At 38.0% G+C, this 26,463-nt stretch overlaps 2 protein-coding genes across 3 annotated transcripts in view; one reads left to right on the top strand and one right to left on the bottom strand.

Annotated features, from left to right (window-relative positions):
- abca4b (ATP-binding cassette, sub-family A (ABC1), member 4b) overlaps nt 1-12,693 on the top strand; it is a 47,544-nt gene extending 34,851 nt beyond the window's left edge. For both annotated transcript variants that reach the window (XM_084412532.1, XM_084412533.1), the window contains 21 exons: nt 2,728-2,826; nt 3,990-4,182; nt 4,278-4,372; nt 4,461-4,493; nt 4,983-5,088; nt 5,200-5,274; nt 5,413-5,582; nt 6,816-6,993; nt 7,109-7,224; nt 7,314-7,461; nt 7,650-7,773; nt 7,922-8,051; nt 8,241-8,361; nt 8,486-8,548; nt 8,666-8,772; nt 8,853-8,994; nt 9,199-9,333; nt 9,413-9,516; nt 9,976-10,068; nt 10,794-11,043; nt 11,302-12,693. In XM_084412532.1, the coding sequence (XP_084268658.1) occupies nt 2,728-2,826; nt 3,990-4,182; nt 4,278-4,372; nt 4,461-4,493; nt 4,983-5,088; nt 5,200-5,274; nt 5,413-5,582; nt 6,816-6,993; nt 7,109-7,224; nt 7,314-7,461; nt 7,650-7,773; nt 7,922-8,051; nt 8,241-8,361; nt 8,486-8,548; nt 8,666-8,772; nt 8,853-8,994; nt 9,199-9,333; nt 9,413-9,516; nt 9,976-10,068; nt 10,794-11,043; nt 11,302-11,430 (2,611 nt within the window). In that variant the 3' untranslated portion in view covers nt 11,431-12,693. The remainder of the gene's footprint in view (nt 1-2,727; nt 2,827-3,989; nt 4,183-4,277; nt 4,373-4,460; nt 4,494-4,982; nt 5,089-5,199; nt 5,275-5,412; nt 5,583-6,815; nt 6,994-7,108; nt 7,225-7,313; nt 7,462-7,649; nt 7,774-7,921; nt 8,052-8,240; nt 8,362-8,485; nt 8,549-8,665; nt 8,773-8,852; nt 8,995-9,198; nt 9,334-9,412; nt 9,517-9,975; nt 10,069-10,793; nt 11,044-11,301) is intronic.
- On the bottom strand, nt 12,665-19,573 carry tecrl2b (trans-2,3-enoyl-CoA reductase-like 2b; the record flags this gene model as incomplete). Its single annotated transcript, XM_084412534.1, has 12 exons — nt 12,665-12,913; nt 13,629-13,674; nt 13,876-13,964; nt 14,247-14,304; nt 16,697-16,740; nt 16,811-16,883; nt 17,367-17,472; nt 17,778-17,893; nt 17,989-18,092; nt 18,847-18,891; nt 19,012-19,063; nt 19,409-19,573. The coding sequence occupies 12 exons, from the start codon at nt 19,571-19,573 to the stop codon at nt 12,786-12,788; spliced, it is 1,026 nt and encodes a 341-aa protein (XP_084268660.1). The 3' UTR covers nt 12,665-12,785.
- Nucleotides 19,574-26,463: the final 6,890 nt, after the last annotated feature.

Here is a 26,463-nt window from a genome sequence, read left to right on the forward strand (position 1 = left end):
AGGTGGGGCCCTAGTGGGACAGCCCAAAGTGTGGGCTGACTGTGGGCTGGCCCACACTAAGTAGAGTGGGCCCCCATTGGGGCCCATTGTGGGCCCACAGAAATTAGAGCGGGCCCTCATGTGGGCTGGATGTGGGCACACTGTGGGTGCAGGTGCATAGTTTGAGCACACAGAGGTGTAGGTACACCCATATTACTATATGCAGAACAATTGCACTTGTTAGCAGCAATAAATCGAGGGTCATGTTTTTTTTTAAATAATTTATTTACGGACAATAATAATTATAATTAATACAGTTTAAAACAGCAATAACCACAAAAACAGAAACACAGAACACTTAAAACACATCAAAGTAAATTAAAAACCAATCCCCTCAGGGGCACCAGTATGTATTTCTGCAGCTCTGGCCCTTCCTTGCCTTCCCCCATCTCTGTCCCTGGCATTACGGAGCCAAGTTTTTATAGAGGCTTCCGTCTCACATGCTGTAGCTTGACTGCTTTTTGTCACAGCATCTAAGAGAGAAAGGATCAATTGAAATACAAATGTTAAAAACAAAATAAGGTACTGTTAAGCCATTTCAACCTAAGAACATTTTTAACCTGCACTTTTGAGTGAGGAATTGAGAAAACGTCTTCTGCTCAACTGAGAGAATGACTGAATAGGACAATGAGAGAGCTGCGGTTTATTGGGTAACACTTTATAATAACGTTCAGTTGCAGTGCAAGTACTGACTGGTGAGGGTATAGACAGCTGTCTTCTGTAGTGTGTACTGTAGTGTAGTGTAGTGTGTACTGCAGTGTATGTGCTGACATGAGGGTATAGACAGTCTTATTTTTATTCCTGCTATAAGGACTTATCACATATAAACATTATATACTGTACCTATAACTGCTTTGCAGACCAACATCTGCCCAAAGGCCATCTTCTGGCCAGAGCCCTTCCAGCACAGTTGCTGGGCAAGTGGGGTGGTCAGCATGCAGACCAGGATACGTCTGGTGTTGGAGGTTGGGCTTGTACCCCCAACTGTTGCCAGATACTTTGCCTAAATTAAAGCAGTAACACATCAGTGTATTCACAGGACAGCTATAATGAAACTGTAGTGAAAAAGTACAAAACTTTATTTATTTAAATGCATTTATTCATTTAGCAGGCTCTTTTATCAAAAGCAACTTTTAAAGAACCAATTATTTAATAAAACCAAGTGTACCATTGCACTGTAGCAAGCCTCATCCTTCAGTTGGAGTTCTAGATTTAGAAAAAAAAAGCCCACATGGGGGCCCAAATGAGCAAAACTGCTATGGGCCCCGCATGGGCTAACCCACTGGGGGCCCTTGTGGGTTTTCTGTGGGCCAACCCACAGTGGGCTTGCCCACAGAAAGCCCACATGGGGGCCCAAATGAGCAAAACTGCTATGGGCCCCGCATGGGCTAACCCACTGGGGGCCCTTGTGGGTTTTCTGTGGGCCAACCCACAGTGGGCTTGCCCACAGAAAGCCCACATGGGGGCCCAAATGGGCAAAACTGCTATGGGCCCCGCATGGGCTAACCCACTGGGGGCCCTTGTGGGTTTTCTGTGGGCCAACCCACAGTGGGCTTGCCCACAGAAAGCCCACATGGGGGCCCAAATGGGCAAAACTGCTATGGGCCCCGCATGGGCTAACCCACTGGGGGCCCTTGTGGGTTTTCTGTTGGCCAACCCACAGTGGGCTTGCCCACATAAAGCCCACATGGGGCCCCAAAGGGTTTGCCCTTGCCCACACTGTCCCACAGAAAACCCACACTTACCCACAGTGGGCCCACACTGGCATGTTTGCTGGGTTCACACCTACCTTGTTTGGTCCGGACTTTCGGACTTTTCAGTTTGGTCCGAATCAAAATTACAGGTGTGAAACCTCCCCCGGACCACGGTCCGGACCAAACAGACGAAATTTGGTCCGACGAAAAGAGGTGGTCTCGGTCCGGATCAAACTGTTCAAAGGTTTGGTTCGTTTCTAGTGTGAAAGCATTTTCTGTATGGTTCGGACTTTCGGACCATTTACAGGAAGTTCCGGTGGTTCCCGCGTAGCATAAACAACTGAAGGAGAATATTTATGTGCAGATCTGTCAGTCCTGCCCACAGCGTTTCTTCCAGCTGATTCGCGCGCGCGCGCGCGCACACACACACACACACACACACGCACACATTTGTCCTGCGTCCTACCGGCGATGATTTGTTTGCACAACGAGGACGTTCATTTGGCGAATTTGAACTAGCGTCGAGTATAGTTGGTGCTGGAGGGAGTAATGCCGTAATAATAACAGCATAGTGGCAACGATAATATGCGTCTGTCTGTTCATTCATCTTGTCAAAGTTACCCGCCGAATTGACAACACGCTGACGTCAGACGCACGTCCGTTTACAAACCAATCAATGTCAATATGCAGCCATGTAGATGATGACGACAGGACGCAAGTACGTCATGAAAAGTTCTTTAGTGCGCTCGCATAATTGCAATGTGAAACCAAACCAAAACTAACCAAATGTATACAATGTATCAAAACATGAACTTTGGTTCGGACCTTGGTGCGGACTTTCAGGTGTGAAAGGGCCCTAAGGGAGAAAACGCACCAGGTTCCAAAACAAACGCTCCAAATTAGCCAGGTGTGAAAACGCCCTGAGAATCTGTTTATGAAGTAATTTGTATGTTTTCATGGGAGATGAATTTCTCACCTGTCTTCTGTATCTCAGTAATGAGCAGCCATCGCATCCAAAAATGAGACATTTCATGCAGACGTTGCTGAAGGACCCTGGCATGGGAACACGCTGTATGGCAAATCAGCCCTTGGAGTGAGTTTTTAAGTTTGGTCTGAATGGGTTTTGAAACTACACTATGAGCATACTTTAATTATTTTGAGATTGACTCTGGAGAATATATTGAGCCAATGCACACCTATCCAGTTCTGATTTATGTGATTACTTCAATAAATACAGAGTTCTGTCATGAAACTCTAGATGGTGCAGGCTGATAAATCCTTAACTCAATCTGCCTGCAATCACATCATTCTCTATCCTGATTGGTTCCTGCTCTATCAGTAGCAATGATTTTTCTGCTCAACTTTTAAATACTTGGTCAGCATTTGTTGTAGCAGTGCTCTTTCAGAAACCCTCCATCTTCCCCAGCTCCACCTGTATAGATCTGCTACGAAAGGGTAATTCATGTATGCTATATTGCATAGCAGCAGCATGTCTTACTTGCTCACAACAGTCCCGTACTTGCTCTGCCGCAGCAGCAACAGTTATCAACTGCAACAGCGCTAACAGCAGCAGAAGCGTAGCAGATCTATTCCGCCAAGACCAAACATATCAACATTGTCATATCCATTACCATGCCAAAAACTCCTAGAATTGTCATGACAGAAATGTAATCTTTAAATGGAGCGTGACAAAATCTTCAGAGCGTGAGTTTTCTCCATAGATATATAATAATAATGTATAAACATTTCAGGGCTATGCATCTGTGCCACAATTCAATATAATTTTAAGTTAATTGCTTAATTACCAAATTCATAGTAAGTTAAACCACCAATTGAAAAGTCAGTAAGATTGTTTATTTTTGTAACACTTTTGTTCAGCAGAGACGATTAAAGTTTGGTTAAATTGATTGAAGTAACAATAAATACATTTATAATGTTATATAAAAATATTAATAAATGTAAATAAATACTGTTCTTTTTAACTTTTCTTTTAACAGTTTCCACAAAAATATTAAGCAGCTGTTAGCTGTTTTCAACATTGATAATAATAATAAATGTTTCTTGAGCAGCAATTCAGCATTTTAGAATGATTTCTGAAGAATCAGGTGACTGAAGACTGGAGTAATGATGCTGAAAATGTTAATATTTTTAATAATTAAATTAATTATATTTTGCAATAATTATACAGTTATACTTAGAATAGAATAGTGATTTATTATATTATGTTATATCATATATGTGAATATGTGCTCACAGGAACCTCTTTACCTGTTTAAACACATCCTCTGATTGGGAAGTTCCTCCAGTGTCTCCTGAGGTCACGAACATCTTATTGAGTCCCGAGTGGAATACAAGAAACCCTTCCCCTTCCTGTGAGTGCAGCACTGATACAAAGCTCACCATGCTGCCGTTCTGTGCGGCTGGAGCTGGAGGACTGCCACCACGACAGGTCAGGATCAGATGGAACTGAAATACTTTATCGTAATTATAAAGATCCAGGAGGTGAGTTTAGTGATGATGTTTTTTGTGTTTTATCTCATGTAGAGAAAAGAGCTAACAGGGGACATTTTGCTTGATATGACAAACAAAAACATCTCTGATTACTTAGTGAAGACTTACCCCAAGCTCATCAAGACCAGGTGAGCTGTTCTAAAAAAACTTCAGTGTGCTAGTAGTGTTAGTATTCATTTCATTCTGTATAATGTCTGCTGTTTTCCTTATATGCAGCTTGAAGAGCAAATATTGGGTGAATGAACAAAGGTAAAGTTTCTGTCTTTTTTATTTAGTTGTATGGATGTTTGATGGGGTTGCCAATATAAAACAATCAAACAGTTGTCCAAAAACCCACACATCATAATCAAAGATTTCTTTCTTCCTTCATTTAGGCCAAAAACATAAGCTAGGGACTTAAAAAAAAAAAAAATTGAGAAGATGACGTCCTTCAGTGTGGCTTTATTTATTTATTTATTTATTTATAATAAAAATAATGGATTTTTTTTCAATGGAAATTTTTACTTTTTAATTTGTCTAGTAGAAGCAGCTTAAAATAGATGGGTGACTAGTCACAGAACCAAATTAGACAATTTCCCTCATACATTTTGTTAAACTGTAAAATGTCTTAAATATTGATAACGAAAATGAATGGACGTGTTATACAAGTGCAAAATGTTATTAAGGAAACATAAATTAGTGGACACAATAACTGAGGAATCTTTAAAACGATGCTCGATTAAACCCATTCTTTCACAGGTACGGTGGACTCTCTGTTGGTGGACAACTACCGATCCTCGATGTGGATCCTGAGGAGATCCAGGATATTCTTTCCCAGCTTGGACGGATAATGAATATTACAGGGGTATGATATTGTGTTTACTACCCATAAGATTTTGATGAGAGGCATTTAAATATATAACTGTCTATTCTGCTCACACAACATATACACTGTTGAATGATTTCTTCTCCTTAGGGCCCATATTCAAAGTCAGCCATGAACGAATTCGGAACTTTCTTGCACTACATGGAGAGTGAGTACAATGTTAAGGTAAGTTAAACCTCATACTTAACAGTACAATGTCCCAAAATGTCTTTGGACATTTTAACCATGATTAAACATGGTCTAAATTTCAAGGACATTTTTCTACTGACTTTATTTTTCTCCTGGTTTCCTAACTTGTCACAGGTGTGGTATAATAACAAAGGCTGGCACGCCATGGTCTCCTACATGAACATAGCAAACAACGCCATTCTCCGTGCTTACCTGCCGCCTCACGCCAACCCTTCAGAATACGGCATTACTGCCATCAACCACCCGCTCAACCTCACCAAAGAGCAGCTCTCAGAAGTCACTGTGTGAGTGTCAGATGTTACATTGAAATGTTTATATCATCTGTCTTGGATGCTCAGCACTAAATACAGGTGTAAATGGAGTTGTTTTTTTACTAAAACAAGAGATTTTAATCTTAAAGTTTGAAAATCGGGTTTTTAACGTTGTTTATATGTATATGTGGTGTTTTTATTATGCTTTAAGACAAACCTTGTTCAAATTCATAAGTCAGCACCATTGCTGAGTATTTTCTCCTTAAAACTGCAATGAACCAAAGACAGTCTCAAGAACGTTTTTCAAATTGCTGTTGTTTTTGACGTCACAAACTACCTTGTAACCAATCAATCACATCAACATGTGATCGTCAACCAGTGGATCTCTGAGCTGGTGTGAGTGGAGGCGGGGCTAATTTGCATATTCATAAAACCACGTATACTAAATGAGGCATGGGTGTAGAGTTACATTCAAGCAATTTTAAGGCATGAACAATTTTTTTTTTTTTCAAGGAAAAACGTTTAAATATGTAGTTTGGGTGATCAAAGATGAGTTTTAAGGGATACAATTATTTACTACAGGGGGACTTTAAACTTCATGTGAAGAATCTTACGTTCAGTTAATAGTGATGTATGAGTGATGTACGGTACCGTTCAAAAGTTTGGGGTTGGTACACTTTAATGATTTTGAAAAAAGTCTCATATTCTCGCCAAAACTGCATTTTTTTAAAATTAAAAATACAGTAAAAAATTGTTTCGTGAAATGTTTTACAATATAAAATATCTTTCTATTTTAAAATGTAATTTATTCTTGTGATTCAAAGTTGAATTTTCAGCATAATTACTCCAGTCTTCAGTGTGACATGATCCTTCAGAAATCAAAATAATATTTGCTGCTCAAGAAACAATTATTATTATTATTATGAATGTTAAAAATGTTGTGCTGCTTAATATTTTTGTGGAAACTGCTCAATTTTTTCCAGCATTCCTCTATGAATAGAAAGTTAAAAAGAACAGCATTTGATTTTTTTTTTTTTTTTGTAACATTATAAATATTTTTACTGTCCCTTTTGATCAATTTAATTTATCCTTGAATCTTGAGTGGTAGTGTCATGAAATCAGAAACACAGACATCTGATACACATCATTTCAAGTATTTACATGCAAACATTTAACTACTGTATGACTCTGTGGATAATGTTTTTTTTTAAGTAAAAAGTGTAGTGTACTTTTGAGTAGTAAAAGGCTGCTTTTCCTTTCGGACAGTCTCGCCACATCAGTGGATGCAGTGGTGGCCATCTGCGTCATCTTTGCCATGTCCTTCGTCCCGGCGAGCTTCATCCTCTACCTCATTCAGGAACGTGTCACCAAGGCCAAACATCTGCAGTTTGTTAGTGGAGTCAGCCCTGTGGTCTACTGGATCGCCAACTTTTTCTGGGACATGGTGAGATTTATCAGCGTTGTGTGTTAAGGACAGTTCTGTAAAATGTCAATCATTAGTCACTGTGAAATGTTTGAGCTGTTTGATTGCTCATATCCCATTCGTTTGTTTGTGCCAGATGAACTACTCCCTCAGCACAGTGATGGTTGTGGCCATTTTCGTGGGTTTTGATAAGAGGTGCTACACATCACCCACAAATCTGCCAGCGCTGGTCGCTCTGCTTTGTCTCTATGGGTCAGTCAGCGGCTTATGTATTCTGCCATTGACTTAAAGAGAATCAGCTAAGCACAACAGTGATTTTTCTTTCACTCTTCACTATGCAGGTGGTCAGTGACGCCCATGATGTACCCCATGTCCTACATGTTCAATGTCCCCAGCACGGCATACGTGTCACTCTCCTGCATCAACCTTTTCATTGGTATCAACAGTAGTGCCATCACCTTCATCCTTGAGCTCTTTGAAAACAACAGGGTAAAATGACATTTTTTGTTGTTTGTTTTTTTATATACAATTCTAATTCACAATAATGCCTTAAAGTAAAATGAAAAATGTACATTAAAGTAAAATGAACTTAAAAAAATGTTTGCTTAAGAATCCATGTTTACTGATTTCAGATTTTGAAGTAATTACTTGTGTTTTTTTCTTCACAAACCCTACAGTCTCTAATAATGTTTAATGAGGTGTTGAAGAAGGTGTTACTGGTCTTCCCTCACTTCTGTCTCGGCCGAGGTCTCATTGATATGGCCATGAACCAGGCCGTGACTGACGTCTACGCCAGATTTGGTATGGTCTTCTATTAGCAAGAACTATTAATGATTGATCAATTGTTGTGTAAAATCTGCCACCTCAAATGAAGCCTTTTAATGTCCTTACTCTAAAACCCCCCTAAAAAGAAGCCACTGTCCTTACTATAAACTATATCTTGGCACAGGGGAGGAGTATTCCATGGATCCGTTCAGATGGAACTTTGTGGGGAAGAATCTCGTCTGTATGGCTGTGGAGGGTTTCGTGTATTTCATCTTTAACCTGCTCATCCAGTACAATTTTTTCCTTGATCACTGGTGAGGGCAAAAAGACAAAACGATTCTGCTCAGTACAGACTTTTACTCTACAACTGCAAAATAAACATTAAAAGAAAAGTTAGCTTTAAATTTAGATCTGTTTAACATTTTGTGTTTACTGTAGCTGTTAGGAAAAACCCTAGAACAGCAGATGATGGTAACTATTATTTGTGTCGGTGAAATGTGCAGGGTGACAGACTATGCGAAGAGTCCTGTTAAAGATGAAGATGATGATGTAGCTCAGGAGAGAGAGCGCATTTACAAAGGAGGGAACAAGAATGACATCCTTCTAGTTCGAGACTTGTCAAAAGTAAGTGACCATAAGACAAAAAGCTTCCATTTTTTAATTATTTTTTGTAAACAATGTCAGTGTTGAATTTGTAGTGTTTTGAAGAACCGTTATTGCCATGCTGAAATGTGCGGTCTAATCTTAGACATACAGGCGCAGAAAACGACCAGCAACGGACAGAATCTGTGTAGGAGTTCCAGCAGGGGAGGTATCACTGAAAAAAAATATGATTAGATTTGAAAATATGAACCATACTGCTGCTCTTTCAATTGAAATGAACGACTGAACAATGATTACATTTTACATTTTTTAATTTCTCGTGCAGTGCTTTGGGCTTCTTGGTGTAAACGGTGCAGGTAAAACCACAACCTTTAAAATGCTAACCGGAGACACAGATGTGACATCAGGCGAGGCGTCAGTAGCTGGATACAGGTAATGTACAAATTATAAAGAGCTACTAGTTGTGAACTTACATTGGATGTAAACACTAATCATGAACTGCTTTTCTTCAGCATTCTTACCAACATACTGGATGTGCACCAGAACATGGGCTACTGTCCTCAGTTTGATGCCATAGACGAACTGCTGACGGGGAGGGAGCACCTGTACCTGTACGCCCGCCTCCGTGGGATCCCTGAATCTGAGATTAGCAGAGTGAGACTCCCACCCCTTACAGATCACATGACACACACCAGGACAAAAACATAGTACATGACACTTGAACACATACTTGAGTGAAAGTAGAAAAGTTTCCACATTTCATTGGACACAAATAACTACTATATGGTAGGCTTTGTTGGCTGAAATTCTTAAAGCATTCTGATACAATCATCATGTATGACTGTATGTTTTCTGTAGGTGGCAGAATGGGGCGTTCAGAAGCTGGGTCTGTCTGAATATGCCGGAAACTGTGCTGGTACCTACAGCGGGGGCAACAAGAGGAAGCTGTCTACTGCTATCGCTATGATTGGCTGTCCTCCTTTAGTGCTCCTGGTATGTTTTTCCTAAGCATTCCCAGTGACATTGCGCAAAATAAAACACTGGTGTAATGTAACCCTGTAAATGTGTGTAGGATGAGCCCACCACAGGAATGGACCCTCACTCCCGTCGGTTCCTGTGGACCGCCATTCTGAGTATCATCCGTGATGGGAGGGCAGTCGTTTTGACGTCACACAGGCAAGTATTTGTCAGGGTTTCCCAAACAGGATGTAATTTAATAATTAACGAAGTATACAGTATTATATATATATATATATATATATATATATACTAAAAAATATATTTTATCTGTTCACTTGCATGTCATGTTACCATTAACCAACATCAGAGAACAGTGAACATGCAAATGTGTTGTTAAATTACTGAAATATATATTTACAATCTCAGAGGTACTTCAATCAATCACATGCATAGTTTTTTAGTGACATGCCAAGTGTTTCTTTAAATAAATACTTATAATTAATATATTTATACAATATATATATATATATATATATATATATATATATATAATAAAAATCTATTTGGAAAAAATAACTAAGTGTCCAAATATTATTTTAATGTATTAATCAATTATTCAAACAAAATTAAAATATTTTTACATTATTTATTTGTTTTGTTTGTTTGCATTTACAGTATGGAAGAGTGTGAAGCTCTTTGTACTCGTTTGGCCATCATGGTCAATGGGACATTTAAATGTCTGGGCACAATCCAGCATCTGAAATACAAGTGAGTATGTTATTTTGGAACGTAAAAAAAAAAAACTCAAGGATGCCATGTCCATATTACCCCAAATCAACTTAAATGGTTTTCCAGTGTTAAATGGGTCCTATTATGCTTTTTTTTGTGTGTAATTTTGCATGAAAAAGGTCTGCAAAGTTACAAAGCACAAAGTCCACAGGGAGTTATTCTCTATATCGGTAAGCACTGTTTCTGAACTTCTGAAACTTCCGGGAATGTACACTTCACAAGTGTGTAAATAATTCCCACCCAAGGCATACTCAAAAAAAGGGGGCGAGGCCTGGTTGAGTTGCATTAGTAGTGTATTGAAACTCAAGGTTATGGTAAGGGGCGTGACATTTCAAAAACACACTAGAAGCAGTTGACCAATCACAACCCTGGCTAGCCGACCAATCAGAGCACATTGCGCTATTCGGAACAAGGGGCTTCACAGAGACCGAAACTAAACAGAACGTTACATACAGACTGGGAAGAGAGGTGCTGCAACGATGTTAAATATGTGAACAATAAGGTGTTTTTGAACATTCAAGCATGAAATCCTATTCTAGTAGACCCCAAAAACTAAATCAGGAATTTGTAAAAGGGCATAATAGGTCCCCTTTAAATGTTCAACTTTTAATGCTGATATGCGTAACAATCTTTCAAATGGTCAACAAAACAAGTGCATACTTGATTTTATATGCATTGTGTGTATTGATTGTACTTGCGGACAGGTTTGGAGGTGGTTATGTAGTCACGATGAAGATCAAAGCTGCAAAAGCAGGCCTGACTCCTGACCTGGGCCCGGCCGAGTCCTTCATGGAAAGCAGCTTCCCGGGATGTATACAGCGAGAGAAACACTACAACACTTTACAATATGAAATCGCCACCGCTTCACTGGCTCGAATCTTCCAGCTGGTGCTGACCAACAAAGAGAGACTGAACATTGAGGACTACTCTGTGTCTCAGACCACATTAGACCAGGTGCGATTTGATAAAGCATCAAGCAACAAATCTCTTTCATGTCAGTCTATACCAGCTGCCCACAGCATTATTTTAGCATTTCACTTTCACCGCAGACAAGAAAAATGGCTTGATTCTGTGAAACTGACATGCTGTTCTTTAGGGACCTTTCATTAGAAATGAATTATTGGTTGAAATTCCCATTCGGAGATTGAATTCGATTTGCTCAGCAGATTTGACTGACAGGACTAACAGCTCATCTGTTTCACTGCCTTACAGGTGTTTGTGAGTTTTGCCAAGCAGCAGTCAGGAGAGGAAGATACTATCCCACCTCATCTCAGAGCATCAGGATCAAGACGAGAGAAAAAGATCTCGCCGCTACAAAGAGTAACGTCAAAAAACAGATAGAATGAACTCAGATGCTTGTGAGTGACAGTGATTAAAGTGTTTATAAAGTTCCCTAAAGCCTTTTATATATGTATTTATACGCAAAACCAACTGCATCTATATCAAGTTTAAAAAATGACAGATTTTTTTTATTATATTTAAAATGTTTGAACATCTGCCCTTAGTCCACAGCACTTTGAGCCAAAGGTCAGTCTCCACCCAATGAAAGGAAACCTTCATTGATACAGTAATGCGGATGAATTGATGCAGGTCAGGCGAAGCAGATGTATAAAACTCTTGAAAAATACTTTTAAGTTGTTGGACACAAAACGTACTTTAGGTTCGCATACAATCTGAAATGTTCATTATATTTATACATCTGTAAATATTAGTGTTGCAATTTTTCTTTGTTGTACAAATCTTTCAAATGCTGAATGAAAGAGCATCTGCTACAGCAGTGCCTGTGTACGCACTCACCAAAATGCTTCATTCTAATATAACTTTGATAATGTGTTGATTTTGTACTGGTTAAACCAACAGTATAAGCTTAAATAAATTTGAAATCTGTAATCAGAACCTGAAACGTATGCAGATTTGCAGCATTTCAAAAAAGTGACTTTTTTTATGCAGTGAATACACACTTATGGCATCTACCAACAGCCAAACCCTGACCTCATGGTTTAGACCGTGAGTAGGTCAGTGAGTAAATGTGTCTGTTTTGAGGAATAGAGAGTTAAAGCAAATATAGTTTTAATATGCAATAATATGACAGATGGTTTTCATTAACAATAAAAAACATTCTGTAAGATTGTTGTTTTACCATATCTTGAAAATACTGACACTTGAAAACTGACAATCACTTATTTCTGAGAAATAAAAATATTCAGTAACATTTTCTTTACTACAAAAACACTTCTGATACGTTCTGCAAAATGTTTTAATGGAATACAAAAATGAATAATCAACAATAAAACAGGATCACACTGTACACCATGTTTTCTGCTTGATGGTCTGAAGACCTTCAGTCGAGACTCAACTTACTCTTTGATGTCAAGCAAATGTTTAAGTTTGTGATACATACGCCTCCTGCACAATAAGTATTAGTCACTGTCAGTATATCTTCCTTGACTTTGAAGTATAACCTCAGTCTATGCTCAGCAAGCCTCTTTATAATTAATGCAATTACTACTAATTAATGCAATTACTAGTAATTAATCACCATTTAATACTTTGGAGAGTAGGCTACATCACAAACTTAATTGTGTCTAAAAAAAAAACTAGGTCTGACAGAAAAAAAAAAAAAACGTATTTTTCTGATGTTTGGTGAAGAGTCCAATGACAAAAGTGCATGTAGATTCATCCTTTATCCAACAGATCTAGAAGAAGAGTGGAATGATGGCTGTTCTCAGATCAGGATAGTCTTCGAATTGCTGGGCGTAGGTTTTATGCTTTGCCCGAGCCCATATAGTCATCTGAATAAACCCCAAAAATGCGAAAACTCCAACTGCAGAAATATGAAGGATTCATGGTTCTTATCAGGCAGGTGCAGCAAAATATATACACATCATTTATACACAGAGAAGTCCAAAAGTCAGAGACTATCTATCTATCTATCTATCTAAAGAGATTATTTTATTTGGCATTAAATTGATCAAAAGTGACAGTAAAGATATGTATGTTACAAAATATTTTAATTTTAAATAAATGCTATTTATTAAACTTTCTATTCATCAAAGAATCCTGAAAAAGATGTATAACGGTTTCTACAAAAAATATTGAGCAGCAAACAAAATATCATTTTCAACATTGATAATATTAAGGAGGACCATTATTAATAATCGAGTACCAATAATAATTGAGCACCAAATATTCATATTAGAATGATTTCTGAAGGATCATGTGACACTGAAGACTGGAGTAATGATGCTGAAAATTCAGGTGTGCCATCACAGGAATTACTGTTATTACCGTATTTTTGATCACATAAATGCAGCCTGGTAAGCATAAGATACATTATAACACTTTTGACTATATAATCAGCATAACCATTTAGAAAAATGTAAAGATTGTTGCCTAAAAAAAAAAACTTAAATATAGCTCATTCATTTTATGTCATAAATACATCAACTTTAATTCACAGGTTTCGATTCAATTTTTTGCATTCGATTTGTGGTCTCAGACATTTGGACTCTCTGCAGTTGGTTTGTAACACTGTGTACCTGGAACACACTGTGTCATGACTGTGAAGCTGATCCATGATCCCACCTGGAAATAAATTCAGGTTTCAAATTTTGCATCACTGCACAAAACAATATTTCCACAAGGATACTTTAACCAGAAACATTTCACACACTGTATCTGTGATGTATCTGCTCTCTACAGGTGTGGACACAACCTCAGGTGTTCCAAATGTCTCATTTACTGCTTTTTTGACATGAAAAAGCTTACTTTGTACACATGACAAACCTCATATGTGTAGTTTGGGCAGGACACGAAGAAAAACAGCCAAGTGAATGGATTCTTTGTGGGATGAGGAATCTCTGTAGGCCTGGACCCTGTCGATGTGTGAGAAGATCGTAAGGTTATGAGTTAATGAAAACTGGATATAACTGGATAATATTCAAGAAACTAAAGAGTTGAGGAGCCATTCAGGAGAATGTCTAGTCTCTGAAGCAGGTATTAATGAGATATCATTTTCCAGCATACACCCACAGATTTCTTTATGAAATGGAAGAAAGAAATGGTAATTAATCACAATCACTGGGTTTAACTGTCTGTCTTGATCGGTCATGATTACGCCCACACAACTAAAGAGATGAATCTTTATTAGGGCTCACCATTACAGCTGATTCGATTCAGAATCAGATGAACTGAGAGATTGCCAAACTCACAGACCTGAATAAAAATGAACAGACAAAGAGTTGATGGAGAAAAAAGCTACTATGTAACATGTGGCCCCCCCAAAAATATAAGTGCATAAATAACAGTTTCTTTGTTTTTACAACCAGTGATTCCCCAGAGGTTTGCTGTGTTGAAGTTTACAATTTTTCTTTCAGTTTCACAGTACGCACAGCTGGAGATACTTTTCGCTAGCGATGGGCACTTTCGAAACACTGCTTTGTGAAGCTTCAAAATCTTTGTGAACAATTTATCTCAAATCAGTGATTTGGATTGTGTATCAAACTGCCAATGTCACATGATTTCATCAAATGAGGCTTTGTTACAGCATAACCATTTCAAAATGTTTCCCGCTAGGGGGTGAAGATCACTGTTAACCAATGAACCATTGTCTACTGTATGTGGTTCCCTTTCGAGGGAACTCAATACTGAGTCATTTTTAATGATGCTATGGGAATGCTCCCATGTTACCGGTCTATGAAGCACACGTGAAATCACGCAAATGGCTGCCGGTAGTCAGTTGATGCGAAATCTTTTGTCTTATTTATTGTTTGCTTGTCTAAATGAATGCTCTGGTTCTCTCTAACACCTCCAGTACACTTGGGGTTGGATGCCATGGTACAGACATGATGCCAGTGCGGGTTTGCCTATCACTCATAGCCCCATTTTGGCCGCCTGAGTTTAGTTTTCAGAACTGATATCTCTACTGGACGGCTCTCCATGAGAGGTTTCTGTCCGAAGGGACCTTCTGTCTCAGGCAGGGGGAACAATTTATCACCCCCAACCAAAATATGGAGGGGATCAACTCTAGGTGTTGATCTTTCAACTGAGGTTGTTGAGACCATCCTAAGCATTAGGGCTCAATCCACTAGGAAACTGTACGCCTCAAGTGAAGGCTACTTTCCTTGTGGTGCAGAGAGCATGGACCCTGGACCCGGTTAACTGCCCTCTTGGTTCACTGCTTGAGTTCCTGCAAGACTAATTTTCTGTTGGGTTGACTCCATCTGCAATTAAGGTGTATGTGCCGGCCATTTCTGCTAGCCACATACCCACTGATGGAGCATCCCTGGGGAGGCATCCTTTGGCCTTAGGCCTTTTCCCCAGTCCAGAGTTCCTTTTTGGGACCTTGGAAGGTCTGGCTATGGCAGCATTTAAGCCTCTTGAGTAAAGTTCTGACTCTTTCGGTACCCTGTCTCCTTGCGATTTCCTCCCTGAAGAGTGTATGAGATTTTCAGGGCCTGCCAGTTGCCTCCACCTGATTAGTCTTTGCTCCGGGCAGAGTTAGTTATTCTACATTCTAGGCCAGATTTAGTTCCCGAAGGTGCCTTCCTCAGTCCCATGTTCAGTGGTCCTTCAGACCTTCTTTCCTCCGCCTTTTCAATCTGCGGTGCAGGAGAGGCTTAATCTCTTACACCCTCTTCGGGCCCTTAGCATTGTCCACCGCTCAGGCCATTGGCGTAAATCAAAACAGTTGTTAGTCTGTAGCACACTGGATTGTGCAGGCTATTTCTGAGGCCTATGGAGTGCGTGGAGTACCTTCACCCCTATGCATTAGAGCCCACTCTACTCAGGGCATGGCCTCTTTAAGAGCTTTGCTGTCTGGATCTTCTTGTGATGTGGCAGGATGGTCCCAGGCTCCCAGGTACGTGACAATTTAAGTCATATGACTACTGGCAGCCAATAGAATTAGCGTGATTTCACATGTGCTGAAACCACGTACCCAAAGCGTAAACAACCTGATGGAGTGTCTCGTTCCCTACTCAGGGAACCCGGGTTACAGTCCTAACCTGAGAGGTTTTTAGCTGATCTCAGATCAGTTTTATAAATTTGTAGACATTTCTAGAAACACATTTGTATAATGAAAAGTTGTAGTTAAAAGTTTATTTCTGGCCAGATTAACCAAGCTCTCTATAAAACAAACAAAACAAGCCCTACAAATTGAAAAAATAACACATATTATACAGACACTTCATACTTAATGGTATTAGATAATTTGTTAAGCTTTTGGCATAGATTACACTTTCAGTATTTGCAATTGGTTTGTAAAAGGTGTTTGTATACATGCTTGGGCTTTGTATGCATGTTTTGAGTTTTCTCTGACCAGCTTATGGCGTTTTAAGGCGTTTTTAAGTGAATCATTTTGCAAAGCGCATGACATGACTTGCACAAGTGAATTACTTATGTACAGCATGTCATTTCCGACAAAATGAGTCCTGACAGCTCTAAAATATGAATCATTATAATATGTTTATCAAACTTGGCTAAAGGCATGATTTGTAAAAGATGACCTTTTGCACTCTCTCATTATTAAAAAAAAAATTAAATCAAAGAAGTTACATAAAATTGCTTTAAATATTTGACTTTAATTAATAGAGAGATTTTGACATACCAAAAACATTGCCAGTGCAGAGTAGATTTGAAGTCTCCCATAGCCTAGAGAAACAATTAGGAGTTAATATGAGGGACACAAACTAATCTAATGTGTGACATAATGAGCACTTACTTGGTGGTGTGTAGAGCGGATGATTGATATAATATGCCTGCCATGATGCAAATCCCCAGTAGTACAGACAGAGCTGAAGAAACGACATTATAAATTTGTGTGAGGATCACATAACACAAAGTAACTGCTCAAAGAATAATACCAGAGTTGTTGGGGGGAAACTTTAAATGTATACTTGAGCTATGTTTTACTTAATTTAAGCTTTCTCATTTGCATTGTTAGCATTTGTGCAGGCAATATTTTCAACGACTCTTCCATATGGTCAAACCATATGTATTCCCAGTGTGTTGAAAGATAGTTTAGGGGCATAATTTAAACCAGCAAGACAACACTTAATGGAAAGCAGCCAAATATCCCCCCCAAAAGCTCCTCAATGCTTCACTGACACCACCGAACTAATGCCAATGTCATAAGCACTTCAGACACATTAGCTAATGTGCCAAGACTGGAGCAACTGTGACAATACGACTTTGGAAAGCATGTTGTCAGCAAGGGGCATATTAAATACAGAGAAAGAAAAAGTTAATAATTCATGAATATATTGACATAAACATACTAGCATGATGGTGCGTAAAGGTAACGTTCCGTCAGAAAAGCGATGGATAAAAATAGTTTCCACAAGCCTCTTGATGTAATGAAGAGAGTGGCACCAGCAAGCCAGCCTGTATCAACAGGATCAAATATAAACCACTTGCAAACTGTTTGCCACACGTATGGTAAATTATTCATGATTTATTTCACACTAAAAGAAAAAGTTACATGAGCTGCATTTTTTTAAACTTAAAAATGTGCTTATGTGGTAGCATCTAAAGTCAAAAATACTATTTAACACCACTGAACCAACCTAAATGCATAAGGTTACACCAAAAAAATAAGAATGAACTAAATTTAAGTGTGATCAATTTTCTGTTCATTAGTATTCATCAAGTTCAGCTCATCTGAACAAGATTTTTCACTTCGAACTCACTTGACAACTTTCATTGGACTTTGGGTGTAGTCATACTCAGGCATGTAGATGTATGGAAGCCGATAGTAGAACAGCAGGTAAATGAAAAGAGGCCCAAGACACTCTGCCAGAAATACCTACAATCAGCCCCCAACAAAAACACCATCACTGGCATGCACACAGTATGCACTGCTATTGTCTAAATAAGCATGCATCAGATTGCTTTCTTTACCATAGTCCAGCCCAACTGTGGGCCGAGGTCCTGGAAGAACATCGTTGCGGTCGTGCCAACTGGTAGATCCTCCAGCACATCGTCATCGCTGAGGGCCTTTCCCTCTGAGAATCAGTCAAGTCAGTCATAACATCAATATCAAGAGAAATGCACCTCAGTTTAGATATATATTATAAACACAAAATGTTTTGGCCCAATGGTTAAAGAGTCAGACTGGTAACCCGAAGGTTGCATGTTCGATTCTCAATTCCAGTAGGAAATGACTGAGGTGCTCTTGAGCAAGGCACCTAATCCCCAAACGCTCCCCGAGCGCCACAGCAAAAAAAAAAGAAAAAGAAAAAGAAAAAGAAAAAGGCTCCCCACTACTCCAGGTGTGTGTGTCCATAGTTTGCAGTGTGTTCACTACTCACTACTCCTAATGTGTGTGCATTTGGATGGGTTAATGCAGAGGACAAATTACAAGTATGGGTTACCATACTTGGCCTTCACATGTCACTAAAAGAAAAAATCAAAATTTTCATAAATAATGCAGTGTGAACAGCTTTAGTTTTTTGAAAGCTGCAATTTTCTCACTCTCTCACTTCTCCAGTGTGAAATGATGCCTGATATTCTGGCAGGAGAATTGCAGACGCACACATATGTGCCACAGCTGTTGCAGATCTATGATTGCAAAAGCATCTGACTACTATATGAGGTGTTCATTCTCTCTCTTTTTTATTTTACCATCTCCTTTGAAGGTTTGGTCAAGTTCAATGCATCAAGGCTTTGAAAGAAATGCTGGTGAATACACAGGATGTCCAATAGAATAGAATAGAACAGAATAGAAAATATTAAATAAGAAATAAAAAGTAAGTTTACCAGGATGCAGCTTCAGTGCCTGTCTTGATGGATAAAACTTGGGATCTACAGGGATTTCAAGAATTGTAAAATTTACAACAGCTTGGTCATATATATGTAAGCTTCCGAGCTTGAATAAGCATATCAAATGAAGTCTTTGACTGTTTAAGAACAAAAATCACTTACAAATTTTGTGCAACAATGTCTTGATCTCTGCAACGGTGGCGTTGGGCTCCACCTGAGGAAGTTCAAGAATTGAAACGAGGCATTTGTTTACTCAAATATGATCTGTGGCCCAATGCCAGTGATTGGGCGTTTTTTTCCACTGAAAAACGAATACAATAAAATATAAATTCGATGAAAGAAACGAACTAAATGGAAATTAGAAATTTTGCTTTGGCAACTACTACAGTACTACAAGTACTAAAATGACTAAAGCTGAAATAAAAATGAATAAACACTAAATTTAAGTAATAATAATTAGACAATATAAAAAGTAATTAAATAAATACTATAATATCATATGAATAATATGAAACCAACACGGCTCAGTGCAAACACTAAGGTGGCCAAGCACACACACCTTATCCAGGTAGCAGAGTTGCGCCTTGCTCTTGGGGTCCAGGATCTCCACCTCAAAAAAGACATAATTCTTATCCTTGGTGGGACCAGCTTTCAGGCCGTGTTCACACCTGGTCTTTATAAAATGGGCTACGGTGAAGAGATCCCTTAAGTCCAGACATTCCATGATGCCTGCTGAGGGTTGTGAACCCTGATTTTGGAGGTTGGTATACTGATGCCAGGGGGAGATCGCAAGCGATCGGACCCTCACAGTCACGTGGTAAGAGATGGCATGCTCATGATGACCTCACAGGCATATCCAGTTGAGTATCACAGCAAGAGTATATGTTGACTTAGTTGCATAATTTTGCTCAGGTTACCACATATTGAGATTTCTAACGCTATCAATCATGCATGACTTTATATTTCCAGAAAACAGGGCTGGTATGTCATGTCATGCATTACTTGGAGTATTTGTGAGGTTTGTCTGCAGAAATGTGTCTCTCATGCAGTAGGTATGCACACGCCAGCTGAGAGACGTGAGGGGCACGTCTTGGATTTGGAGCTGCAAGCTGGTCTAAATTTGTCTCTGACGGTGAGGGGCAGTTCATCAGCCCCGCTGCACCTCTGAACTCCAATAACACTGCCAACTATCATATCATCAAGTGCTTGAGTTTAATCCTTCTGGTAAGGGGAGACGACCCCCCATCAAGCTTTAATCATATACAGACTTTCATTGACATATAGCCTTGATTATCAGCTTTAAATGAAGAAAAGTAAAGCACAGCACTGATGAGATATCAGCCCACTGTGAAAGTAGATGAGACCACACACAGAGATAGACCATAACAGAGTCATCCTCAGGAACCCTCTTATTCTACATATCAAATGAAAATGTAGGTCCTGATTAATAATAATAATCATTTTAAATATATATTTTAAATAATTACTATTATTTAAATAAATAATGTTTAGTTGATATTAATTATTAGACATTAATATTAATGTCTACACTTACATTTCTAATAATTATTTCTGCCACAATGATAAAATAATCTACAACAACTCAGCATAAAATAATAACAATAATAATGGTAACACTTTACAATAAGGTTTTATTTGTTGACACCAGTTAACAAACTAACAATTACAACATCTTTGTTAATGTTAGTTAATAAAAATGTTTATTAAATATATATATTCATAAAATATGTTTTTATTAACCCTCATAATGCATTCATGACCTGGAAGAGAAACATAATTTTACAAAAATGTGTCAAGAACACTTTGTTTTTTTAGATTTTAGATATAACACACTTTTAAGTTACACCTTTTGCGTGTCCGTTGCCATGTCCATTATTAAGTTCATTATGAATTAATATTTAGCACGCTATGTACTTGTATGGTGTTCTTATGTATTATCCTTTAGATATATGAAGTCATAAATTAGTAGACCTGATAGGGTCTGCGAATATCGGTAAAAAATATTGGATAACTTTAACTAAATCGAACTAACTGTTAATTATTCTAATAATTCTATTTTGTTAATTGTATCACTAGTGAGTCATGGGGACAAAAAACAGTTCATTAATTAACTGCAGCAATATATTCACTGCATTCGGATATTTCAATGTTTCCATTTAAAACAGAATATCTGTGAGGGGGAAAACAAAGCCAGAATGTAATTCAAGTAATTACCTCAAAATAGGCAACTCTATTAATGACTCCATGTCTCCTCCAGTCCTCCAGGTGAAATCCATGCCACACAATTGATTCCCAGCCTCTGAAAGACTCAATGTTTTCATCCAGCATGTCCATGTGAGCAGAACAGGCCATAATTCCTCACATGTACCCCTGTCTTGCCTTTGTTGAATGAGATGTTATCGGTCCACTAAATATCTTCTGCTGAATTCTAATGAGGATGTCAAATGGAGAGTAACTGCTCTACTGCTGGAAATAAATAGACAGTTGTCTCCAGTGATCAATACAGTGGATAATTAGCCATAGAACCAGGCATACATCAAGAGCTGCTGAGGATGGACAAATGCACTAATTACAGTGACTGACTGAACAGTGTGCAGGAAGCAGAGAATACAGTAAATGCTGTTCTAATGGGAAGAAGTGGGTGAGTTTCTTTCATAATTAGCGATGAGTTCAGTTCACAGACAACACAGAGATTTGGTTACACAATTTTCCCCAAAAACCTGAGGAGTCTGATGATGTCCCATGTTCAGTGAGACTTTTTATACAGTCAATATACAGTTTACACAATCAATTTTATACAGTTTTTCACCACTAGGAGGCAGCACTCACTCTATTTACAGTACACAAGAAAATAGTTCGAGTTTCTTATGTTGCTATGTTCACTCGTACACAGCAGAATAGTGATATTCAGTTCTAAACCCTGAAATAATTAGCATTTTCAAGCCATTAATTCCCTTGGGAATTTCTAATGGGATTTTACAATGGCGGTTTTGGATTTATGGCAAAAAAAGACTGTTGTACTACAACATTTCAGATAGAATTTGAATTCCCTCATGTGAGAAATCGTTCATTGCTAACAACATAGGTTGTCGGATTCGTCAAACACGCAGACTCATATTATTATTATTATCATTCTAATGCTAGGCCCTACTAAAAGACAGTAGCCTAGGCTACAGATATATCTGTATTGTCTTTTAGTAGCATTAAAATAATAATAATAATAATAATTAATTAATTAAAAATAATTAGAAAACTTTCGAAACTGTAACGTATGCTGTAGAACAAACCTTATTTCATAAAAGTCTAAGGAGACTCCGGGAATGGTCTTGAACGGAATACCAATGGAACTTACATTATTAAAAAAAAAAGAAAGAAAGAAAGAATTATATGATATAAAGGCGATTGTATGAGTTGAGTAAAGTTAACAAATAAACCAAATCTAATAGATAAACTATAAAGCTGGCTGAAAGCAATACTGACAACAAACCTAGCACAAAACTATATGTAATTGCTAAATAAGTTAATTGCCATTATGCAACGTTTTAGAAAAGTATGAATTAGTAGATTTATCATACGTTTTTTTCTTTCGGTTTCTGAGTTGGGTGTGTATGTCACCAAATCTAACTTTGTATTACCTTAAAGCTACACTGTGTAGGATTTTCTCCCATCTAGCGGTGAAATTGTATATGACTACCAACTGAATATTACTTTCTAGCCCCTCCCATTCCGAGGGCGTTTTAACTCCCATGGTGGCTGTATTATTTCAAATCTGCCGGCAGTCGCGAGTAATCTCCCCTTCGAATTCGTCACGGTGCCACTGAGTGTAAAAACGCAAAAGGCGAAGCTTGAATTTCCAGGTATGTCCCTCTTTGTCTAATGTATTTTCAAGATGGATGCGCAACATGGCTTCCGCCATTCGAGCGACTCGCTCATATGTATTCTAAATTGCAGATTATACACTTATGAGAATACTTGATTAGTTGGTTGAAGTGATTACACATTAATGAGAATGTATAATTTTGAAAGAACAAAGTGTTTTTTGCTAAAAATCAACTTAAAATATTACACAGTAGCTTTAATCACTGTCTTGTTGGCTAAAACATAGCACCATTTTGAAACATATCAGCAACTCCTAGCAACTGTTAGCTAGGCTTAAAATATTTTTTACGCAGCAGGGTTAGTTGTAGCACAGTGTTGTACAAGTGTACAACGATACTGAAATGAAAACAGGGAGCCACACAACTTTTCAGGTATGAGTATTTATTTATATATTTATTTTGCCACATTTAACTTTGTTGGACTTTCACAAACAATGTTGGAATTTAAATGTCAAAGTATGTTTTTTTTTCTGCTTGGATGAGGGATGGATGTATGGATTCTATCTATACAGATCTACAAACAATATCAAACTATACAGATAAAATAGTACTGAATTATGTGTGTTACACACGAGTGTTACAACTCACCCCTCTGTCTGTTACAATTAACCCCGCATATGGGGTAAGTTGTAACATCTGCACTTCTGTCACTTTCAGTGCAACTGTACGAAAATGGTAGGTCCTAGAAAAAAACTTTAAGTGTTCATTTGTAGCAGAGATGTTGCTTGTGTAAAATAAGATGAATAACTTAATTATTTTTTTGATAATTGAGCCAAAACCGAAATGTGTTAGGTTGTGCCCCGCTCTCCCCTACATTTTCTTTGTTGCATGCGCAAATTATGATTTTATGATTATGATATGACTTTATTCTCAAAAATGTCTCTATTTGTACAAATTGCTGCACATTCGTTGAATTCTGAATTTTGCACACATAAGTTGAAAGCAATTTGTTTGTGGATAGTAAAACATATCTGCAACATTTATCAAGTTCACGGATAATTTTGTGTGCATTTATTAATCATTATGATACTAAAATCATAATAAAGTATACTACAAAAAATCAGATGAGTCCAGAATATGAACGCAACATGTTTAATTTCACGTTAAGCATTTTCCTCCCATAGAAAACCATTATAAGAACGCTAAATGTGGCTTAATGCATATTAGAATGTCCCCTTATTATGTCGAAATAACGAGATATTATGTCGAAATAACGACTTAATATCTCGAAATAACGAGAGATGTTTTCTTTTTCTTTTCTTTTTTTCACCATGCGTTTCAGGGCTTCTTTAGAGATAAAATGCAGATGCTTCTGAAACCTTGATACATGAGATTTAATCAGGGATTCTTTCAACTGACCTTCATTTCCATGACCAAAGGGGAAGAGAAAATTGAGATATGAAGATGAATTAGGGCAGCTCTGGGCTGGTATAGCTGGAAGGGGATGCTCTCATGAGTCAACTATTGGAATCCTAAATCCTAAAGAGTTTATAAGACAGGCTCACTTGCACTATTTTTAGCTAGTAACAGTTGCATTTATGGTAATTTATCTATTTGACTAGTCACTACTGTTCTCTTAACACACACGCACAACCCTCACATGACATATAAAGCACTAAAATCTTGCTAATTTAAATAGATTTAAAAACCAAATTGCAATTCATTCAAATGGCTGATAAAAATGTATTAGGCTACAGTGGAAATTTGACAAAATTGACAATACCAGAAATATTTGGCCTTGTGGGGACATTTTTTGTTCCCCATTAGGAACCAGCATAAATCATGTTTTTTGAAAATGTAAAAAAGCAGAAAGATTTCTGTGAGGGCTGTGTTTATGGGTAGGGTTAGGTACAGTTTGCAAAGTTTAAAAATCATTATGTCTATGAAAAGTCTCCATAAATCATGGAAACCCAACGTCTGTGTGTGTGTGTGTGTGTGTTTTAAACCACATTAAATCAAAATATAGCATAACAAATGGCTGTGCACAGTTATTGACCACATTTTCGACTTCACTCGATATTGTTTACATGCAGCTGAAAGCTAACAAATGCACATTCTGAGAAATGTGACATGGTATCTTTCTAATTTCACCATGTCTAATGTATTCAGACCCAGTCACTGACACCACCTGAGAGCTGAGTCAACTTCATATGCCTCCAACACCCACAGGCCTGCTGCTCGCACACAGGAACTTAAGACCATTTAACTCAGTTTTTCTCGCTGTGCCTGCATGCGCTATTCTTCTCCTCTGTCTTTTTTGCTTTCTCTCTTCCCCCCCCTTCATTTTCTTCTTCAAAGTCGCATCTCTGGCTGCCTGCTGAGAGGGGTGTTGAGAAAGTTAATTTACTGTTGGCCTTATATGCTATGCTTGGCCTGTCTCAGTCAGCACCTGCCCTAGCTTTGACACGGGTTGACAGTCTGCCCGATTCATCTGCCCAGTGGCTGTCAGTCAAACGGCCAGTCATGGGCATTGTAGTCAACACTGAGACACCCCAGAGCACAGGGCTGACCGGAGCCAGGTCACACACGACAAATTACAAGAAGACCCTCATTCATTTTTCTCATAATAAGTTAGTGATTATATAGTCTGTCATTGAGACATCTTTAATGTGATGTGTGAATAGAACTGAATGGGCAAGTGGTGGACCGATCCAAATTTCACATTACATGTGAGTGCATTTGTAAAAAAGATTAAGCTACGAAGTATAAGAGCTTCGTAATGTTTTATTTTAATGTTCTTGATAATGTTTAATTGCACATAGGTGAAGTAAAAAGTATTTTTAAAGGGTTAGTTCACTCTAAAATTAAAAGTCAGTCATCATGTACTCACCCTGGTGCTGTTTTAATGCTGAATGCCCTTCTTTCTTTCTCGGACCACAAAAGGAGAATATAAAAAAAATGTCCAACAATAACTAGCTAGTTACCTTTAAAGTAAATACCGCCGTCAGTTCGTAGTGCTGTAACATTTTCTCTGACAAGCGCCTGTTTTCCTGTTTGTTCATGCGATGTTATGAATGCCTATAGCGACCAGCATCAAGCTTGGGTCACACTTTAAATTAGGGTCCAATTCTCACTATTAACTAACTATTAACTATGACTTTTGCCTCAATAAACTCCTAATTACTGCTTATTAATAGTTAGTATGGTAGTTGTTAAGTTTAGGTACTGGGTTGAATTAAGGGATGTAGAATATAGTCATACTAAATAAGGCAGTAATATGTGCTTTATACTGTAAGTACTAAACGGCCAATATCCTAGTAATATGCATGCTAATAAGCAACTAGTTAACAGTCAGTGTAATAGAAGCTAAACTAAAGTGTTACCCAAGCTTGTTTTAGAAAAAGTATCACAGAAAGGTCCGATGATACACGTGCTGTATTTTCCAAGTGTTCTGGGGGCCTATACGATAAGGCTTGGTTAAAAAAGGCTTGGTTAAAAAAACAAAACAAAAAACACTGAAGAAGAAAGAAAAAAAAAAGACTGGCATATTAACGAAAATTCTGTCCTTGGATTTCTTGCTGTTGTATTTATGCATTTAAGTTTTGGTTTCTTACAACTTTCATTAAATAGTACATTACAATTTGGTTTAGTTTTTACCACACCCTTTCATATACCCCCAGAACACTTAGAATATATATTATACATGTCTTGCATGGGATCATTGTGTGATACATTTGCATCTTTTTTAAAGCTTCTAAGAGGAACAGACTTTTAT

The sequence above is a fragment of the Rutilus rutilus genome, assembly GCF_951802725.1.
Source record: "Rutilus rutilus genome assembly, chromosome: 6".
In the NCBI taxonomy this organism is placed as follows: Eukaryota; Metazoa; Chordata; class Actinopteri; order Cypriniformes; family Leuciscidae; genus Rutilus; species Rutilus rutilus.